Raw genomic sequence first — 7,964 nt, 5'->3', positions numbered from 1 at the left:
AATATATCAGGAGTAGATAATAGGAAGGAGTGTGACATCAATAAACATTTACGTCTTACAAACTCGTCATTTACTAGCTTTATAATACCTACGATTTACTGCGCGTAACTCATCCAACTTGAGCTCAAATCGGACACAGTACATTCGCCAATCATCGTGCGAAATCGTTTCCTCGTAGACACTCGCAATCCGGAGATACAGCCTAAAACGTACGACACGATTCTCCATTCTTTGGCCATCAATCCAACCCATTGCGCGCCTACAGGTGCACGCACGTACACGGAGATACACGCACGTGCACGCGGGTACACGCACGTACACGGAGATACACGCACGTACACACGGGTACACGTACGTACACTCGGGTACACGCACGTGCACGCGGGTACACGCAGGTACACGCACGCACACGCAGGTACACGCACATACACGTGGGTACACGCACGTGCACGCGGGTACACGCACGTACCCCCATGCTACACTTGGCGCCCCATAGATTTCGTTACAAAATCATTGATTTCGTAACGAAATCAGTCATGCGACACTTGGCGCGCCGGCACGCCAAGTATCGCATGATTTCGTAACGAAATAACTCGCAGTAGCTGATTTCGTAACGAAATGACTCGCAGTAGCTGATTTCGTCACGAAATCGCTCGCAGTAGTTGATTTCGTAACGAAATGACTTGTAGACTTGATTTCGTAACGAAATGACTTTGTAGACTTGATTTCGTAACGAAATAACTCGCAGTAGCTGATTTCGTCACGAAATAACTCGCAGTAGCTGATTTCGTAACGAAATGACTCGCAGTAGTTGATTTCGTAACGAAATGACTTTGTAGACTTGATTTCGTCACGAAATCACTCGCAGTAGCTGATTTCGTAACGAAATGACTCGCAGTAGTTGATTTCGTAACGAAATGACTTTGTAGACTTGATTTCGCTACGAAATCAATAATTTTGTAACGAAATAAAGTCATGCGACACTTGGCGCGCCGGCGCGCCAAGTATAGCATGATTTCGTTACGAAATAACTCGCAGTAGCTGATTTCGTCACGAAATGACACGCAGTAGCTGATTTCGTAACGAAATGACTCGCAGTAGTTGATTTCGTAACGAAATGACTTTGTAGACTTGATTTCGTGACGAAATCACTCGCAGTAGCTGATTTCGTAACGAAATGACTCGCAGTAGTTGATTTCGTAACGAAATGACTTTGTAGACTTGATTTCGTTACGAAATCAATGATTTCGACACCATCATTGACACTTGGCGCCCCATACATGAGTGCTGGGGGATGTGATAGTGTCCACATTTTCGTTTGTATGATTGCGTTCAACACTCATGAAAGCAGCGACACGTACACGTGCGTGCGTGCGTGTGTGCGTGTGCACGTACACGTGCGTGCGTGCGTGTGCATGTACACGTGCGTGTAGAGAAGAGAGAGAGAGAGAGAAAGAAAGTGTGAGTGAAAGCGAGAAATTCAGAGAGAGAGGGTGGAAGAGAGAGCAAGATAGAGACATAGAGAGAGAGAGGGTGGGAAAGAGAGTGGAAGAGAGAGGGGGGAGAGATAGAGAGACAGCTAGAGAGAGAGAGAGAGAGAGAGAGAGAGAGAGAAAGTTTGAGAAAGAAATACAAACAGAGATAATGTGTGTGAGAGAGAGAGACAGAAAGACAAAGAGAGAGAGAGAGAGACAGAAAGACAAAGAGAGAGAGAGAGAGAGAGGAGAGAGAGAGAGAGAGAGAGAGAGAGAGAGATACAAACCGGGTAAAAGCCCTGCTCACCCGCAGACGTGTGGATATATTGCTATTTATTACATGAATGTTACCGCCCCCTATTACTGACTCTACCTCGAGTCTTTCCCGCACAGGATGCCATCAGGCGCATCCGTCGTCTGTAGTGCAGGTCGCAAAACATAGGTTGCGCTACTGCTGAGTCAACAGTGCATGTCGAGAAATGTAGGTGGCGCCACACAGCGTCCGTAGATGAGATTTGGATATGTAGGTGGCGCGACGCAGCGTCCGTAGATCAGGTCGTGAAGTGTAGGTGCCGCCACGCAGCATCCGTAGAACGGGTCTCGAAATCTAGGTGGTGCCGCTCAGCATCCGCAGGGCTCATTTCGAAATGTAGGTGGCGCTCTTTCATCGTTTAGCAAATGTAGGCGGTGCTCGCATATGCAGGCTTAGGTAAATATGGGTAACGGTCGATGCATGACCTCACCGTGACCTCGTGTCAAGGTCACTTTTGGGGGTGGTTCATGGGGGTTCCACGTCTTTGTGGTCCTGCAGGGGTGGGGGGAGGTGATGGGATCGGGGGGAGGGGTTGTTGGGTGGGCTTTTTGTGTGTGTGGGTGTAAGAAATCGAGTGAACGTGTAATAAAGATGGACGTTTTTGAAATCTTTCCGTCTTTGTCGGGAGTCATCTGTTTCGTGGATTCTGTCGTTCGGTTTCGATCTTCATTATTGGTTGATTGAGTCTGGCAGAAAGCCAGTGACATTTGAGTACAAATTCTAGTTATCAGTTGATTATGCCTGGCAGAAGGCCAGTGACGCTGGAGTGTAAATCCGGCAGCCGGCTGAAAGGTGCTATAGGATATGTTTACTAGGCACTTCTAATTTTAACATATATTTTTAATTTAATTAGGGTCAGGGTTAGGGTTAGGATCAGGGTTAGGGTTAGGGTAAGGGCACTTTTTAGGGTTTTTGCATCATTCTTTAATATATCGTAAAATATATGTTAAAATTAGAAGTGCCTAGTAAACATTTCCTATCGCACCTTTCAGCCGGCTGCGTAAATCCGAGTTATTGGTAGATTGAGTCTGGCAGAAGGCCAGTGGCATTCGAGTATAAATTCTAGTTATCAGTTGATTATGCCTGGCAGAAGGCCAGTGACGCTGGAGTGTAAATCCGAGTTATTGGTTGATTGAGTCTGGCAGAAGGGCAGGGGTAGCATGCTTACCACAGCTAAACACTCATAGCAGCCATTTCGAGCTAGGAAAGAATCATGAAAGAAAACATGAATCATGAAAAATTGAGAATAACTAATCATGTAGGGGAATTTAAAATGGAATCATAAAATTTAGTAACTCTTTCTAACATTCTATCAGTTTCTCTAACTATGTGATTTATATTTGTTCCGGTTAAAAGTCAACTTAAAGAGTTAAAATGAAGACTTCGATTTAATGACGAGCAAGTTTTTCTCGTTACCTATAACAAATCGGGAGCTGAGAACAATCGAACAGCGCATACTGTGAGTAAAGAAGCGACTAAAATAAGACGTTCGGTATTTTTATACACTTGCAAGCTTTATTTCGCAATCAGCGTCCATTTCAGTGGCTCCCTCTACACTCGGCCGTGCACACCTACCACCAGGTGTCTCTGTAATCGGGCTGGAATATTCTGTTCACAACATGAAACTAATCTCTCAGCTAATATCCAAGTATATATTATATGCATGTATATAATGTGCGTGCGTGCGTGCGTGCGTGCGTGCGTGCATGTATGTATGTGTGTGTATACGTATGTAGGAATGTATGTATGTGTATATGTATGTAGGTATGTATATATGTGCACACACATTAATCTTTATACTGTTAGACATTTGTCGCTTACATAACTAAGACAAACTGCTGACACCTCCCTTCACATCTCTCACAGCTCTTATTTTCGCCATATTTGAAGACTGACCAATCGTAGCCCGTCATTATTTCTCGACGTCACATCGAGTCATAAAGCAATGTCGCGAATCTTCCACATTCCACCACATCCCACATTCCTCCACATTCCACATTCCTCCATATTCTACATTCCACATTCCTCCATATTCTACATTCCACATTCCTCCACATCCCACATTCCTCCATATTCTGCCACATCCCACATTCCTTCATATTCCATATTCCATATTCCTCCACATTCGCTTTCCCTGGGGCTGATTACTACTGTCACCGATGCTTGCGATTTTGTATTTTTTAACACTCTATGGCTACCGTGGGTATCGCACATGTAAAAACTAAACCCTCTTCTACAACTAGTGTCAGACCACTTACAAAATTATTACAAACGCACGCCGACGCTGCATCAGGAGCGATTAAAAAACAAATTTTGTCTGTTCGCTCCTGATTATCCTTTCAAGAGCTAATAATACATTTATTATTATCCCTTGATTATATATAAATAAATATATATATATATTTATTTATTTATTCATATACTGTTATGTTACCATACATACACCTTGTTGTTGAGTGAATGTGCAGTGGAAACATTGGGTTGGTAACCCATGTTGGTATTACAGTTGAAACAGCAGCTGGCCCATATTTACACGCAATTCACGATCCGTATCAAAATTTCTGCAGTAAAGGAAGCTGGCATTGACCCCTGCTTACCCCGGGGTCACAGCATCAGGTCAGGTCAAATAAGGTCAGCCAGAGTTAGTGGGGTCACAGCGAACCCGCGACGTCGAAAAGTGCCACGACGACAGCACCGTAACAGATTACGTCACCGACGTTACGGGTGACGTTACGTATGACCTCGTCGACGTTACGCGTGACGTCTCCAATGTTGCGCGGGACGTCATCGATGCTGCACGCGTCGCCATCTATACAGATGTCTCTATGTTTATGACACCACGATAGCAATGGTGGGGAAGGCGTTAGTTGTGACGTTGTAAAGGTTGGGCTGACGTCACCAACATTTTGGAGGACGTCATCAACTAGCTGTATCTGTGTCACTAAGGCCACGGATGACGTTATTGATGCACGCGTTCGTATCCCGCAAAGATGGAACGATTACCAATAACAAAGTACGAATAAAAAAAGAAAAAACTAGAACCGAGTAAAACTCGATCTATGCCAATAATGTTATCTAAGGTCCATTGGTTATGTAGATATCAGAAGTAGATAATAGGAAATTTTACACTTCTGATATATATATATATAATATATATACATATAAATATGTGTACGCGTGTCTGTGTATATATGGATCTATATGCGTATGTACATGTACGCATATACATATACATGCACTTTTACACGTACACATACATACACGTACATGTACAAATACAAAAGCATACACATGCATACATGTACATGTACATATAACACAAATGTAATACATAAATATACATACATATAAACTCTAATAACCCCCTGACATCATACTAATCTAGAATTCTTCCAACTCCAGCACAATTTCACGGTAATTTAGAGCTATGTTGTAGTAAAAACCGTGTATTGGTGGTATACACGTACATATACACGTACACGTACATATACACGTTCGTGCGCGCACACACGCACACACGAACTCACAGGCACACACACACTCACTTACACTCACACATACAAACTCAGAAACACACACACGTGCGCGCGCACGCACGCACACACGTGTACCTAATTAACCACGTGCATAGACATGTGCATACGACATATACGCGCGCGTATTCGTGTACATGTACATATTTACATACATGTACATTTAACACATCGACTCTTAGGTATCTAATATTCTCTCGATTTCGTAGGTCAGGCGGTCATGAGGGTCACACAGTAGAACCTTCCCTCTTGGGAGAACCCCTTCCCTCTTTCCCCACCCCTTCTCTATCGTCTACCTCATCCCCTCTCTGCGAATCAATTTGATAAAATCGATTCTGCCCGGTTTCATATTTCAAATCAAAATGAGATTTCAATTATCGACCGCAATATTGCACTTAAAACGATTTCAGTGTTGCATCGGGTGGTGCTGATTCTGTACAAAAGAGCATTCAGTCGTAGTTATGCTATCGATCGTTGTTAGGTGCATGTCGACAGCTGCGGAACATGCACACCAGGTGGCGCCAGAAAACGTTCGGTGTACGATGGACTGGATGGGAACTGCAACCAGCGAAAATATTAACGGACGTACATTACGCTGTTTTTACAACTTATTCCCCGTCACCCCCTCCCTCCCTCTCTGACCCCCTCCCGGACTCCATCCCTTCCTCCCTCTCTCCCTTCCTCTCTGACTCCCTCAATCCTTCATTTCCTTCCTCCGTCCCTTCCTCCTTCTCTCCTCTGACTCCCTCCCTCTCTGACATCCTCCCTCCCTCCCTCTCTGACTCCTTTCCTCCCTCCCTTCTTCCCTCTTTTCCTCTCTGACTCCCTCCCTCCCTCCCTTCCTCCCTCTCTCCCTCTCTGACTCCCTCCCTCTCTCCCTCCCTCCCTCCCTTTCTCCCTCTCTGACTCCCTCCCTCCCTCTATAGTCCGTCCCTTTATAGATAAATATCGACACGATAAACAATCATGACAACCGTTTCTTCGCGAAGTGTTCGGCAAAATACGTAATTTACGTCAATTTACGTATTTTTACTAAATTTCCGCCAATTTACGTAATTTCCGCTTTCGCGCTGACGAAAATCGGACGACTGATGGCACGCCCACGTGCAGCGCCCCCTGAATAAAGCTCCCCGCGCGCACAGCGCCCCCTACAATGCGGCGGCGATCAGCGCCGATCCAACTAACGACGCGGCGAGAATGGCGGATGCGGTTGCTGCGGCAACGCCATTCTTCGGCTCCGCATTTGGCTCTTCGATGGGCTTGTTGACCTTGACCTCCACCGCCGGCGACTTCTCCACTTCCTCCTTCTCTTCTCCTTCCTCCTGCCTTCTCTCTTCTTCCTCCTGCTTCCTCTCTTCCTCTTCTGCTTCCTCCCTCCTGTGTTCCTCGCGTTCCCTCTCCTGTCTCTCCCTCTCTTCCTTTTCCCTCCTCCTCTTCTCCATCCTCTCCTCCTTCGTCTTCTTCTTCTTGACTGGTTGGGGTTCAGACTCCGGCCTGATACTGTCACCTCCGGTCTCTCTCTCGGGTACCGACTCCGGTTCCGGTGTCAAACGATCACCTCCAGTCTCTCTCTCCGGCTCGGACTCGGGTTCCGGTTTCACGGGCTCTCCTCTGGTTTCCTTCTCCGGTTCGGACTCCGGTTCCAGTTTTGTGGACTCTCCTCTGGTTTCCTTCTCCGGTTCGGACTCCAGTTCCGGTTTTGTGGACTCTCCTCCGGTTTCCTTCTCCAGTTCGGACTCCGGTTCCGGTTTCGTGGACTCGCCTCCGGTTTCTGTTTCCGGTTCCGCCTCTGGTTCCGGTTTCGCCTCTGGTTCCGGTTTTGTGGACTCGCCTTCGGTTTCTGTTTCTGGTTCCGGTTCCGGCACCTCGTTCGGACCCGTTTTCGGGCTCGGCTCGGGCTCCATCTTGGGCGTAGGTTCCGTTTCCGGTTCCGGCTCGGCCCACAGAGTCGATTTCGTTTCCGGTTCCGGTTCCGGCTCGGACTCCGTCACCGGTTCCGGCTTCGGTGTCACTTCTGGTTCCGTTTTCGGCGCGGGCGTTGGGTAGCAGATCCCGTCGTGTTCGATTCCCTGGAATTAGGTTTCGTTCGAGAGTTTTAAGTGGCTATTTTGGTTCACTAATTCGTTCCTGCACCTTCTAACGCACATCAATAATATATAATATGCCTGGAGCAAAACCGGAGTTTGAACACCATTGTCGGAGACAAAATTTTTATCTTTATCCTTATATTATCTCTCTCAGATGTCTATTATTATTATTATTATCGCCCTCGCGATCTCTCTGTACTCACCACCTCGTCTCCTGTGCATGTCACAGCGTGCCAGGGCGTGGTCGGGTTGGACAGCTCCTGGTCTCGCATCATCGCAGGCGCATCGCAGCGTCCCAGCACTCCGTAGCTGACCTTGGTCACGTACTTCATGCGACAGTCGCAAGTCAGCGGGTTCTCTGTGTGCGGGAGAGGAGAGGGGGGTGGTGGGAAGGTTAGCAAGTCGTCTCACTATTTCTCTCGTTCTCTCTCTCTCTTTCTCTCTCTCTCGCTCTCTCTCTCTCTCCCTCTCTTTCGGTTTCTCTCTCTCTCTCTCTCTCTCTCTCTCTATCTATCTATCTATTTGTCTATATATCTATTTGTCTATATATCTATCT

The 7,964-nt window shown here is 46.5% G+C and overlaps 1 protein-coding gene across 1 annotated transcript in view; it reads right to left on the bottom strand.

Moving 5' to 3' along the window:
- Positions 1–6,240: 6,240 nt before the first annotated feature.
- Positions 6,241–7,964, bottom strand: part of LOC106815502 (pollen-specific leucine-rich repeat extensin-like protein 1) — a 34,058-nt gene continuing 32,334 nt past the window's right edge. The window contains exons 3-4 of the mRNA XM_014819966.1: positions 7,612–7,766; positions 6,241–7,390 (exon numbers count right to left, since the gene is read on the bottom strand). Of these exons, the coding sequence (XP_014675452.1) occupies positions 6,470–7,390; positions 7,612–7,766 (1,076 nt within the window). The 3' untranslated portion in view covers positions 6,241–6,469. The remainder of the gene's footprint in view (positions 7,391–7,611; positions 7,767–7,964) is intronic.

This window comes from Priapulus caudatus, unplaced genomic scaffold, assembly GCF_000485595.1.
Source record: "Priapulus caudatus unplaced genomic scaffold, Priapulus_caudatus-5.0.1 Scaffold1131, whole genome shotgun sequence".
Classification (NCBI taxonomy): Eukaryota; Metazoa; Priapulida; class Priapulimorpha; order Priapulimorphida; family Priapulidae; genus Priapulus; species Priapulus caudatus.
The sequence above is the reverse complement of the archived record's forward strand: the minus strand, read 5'-3'. Positions and strand labels throughout refer to the sequence as shown.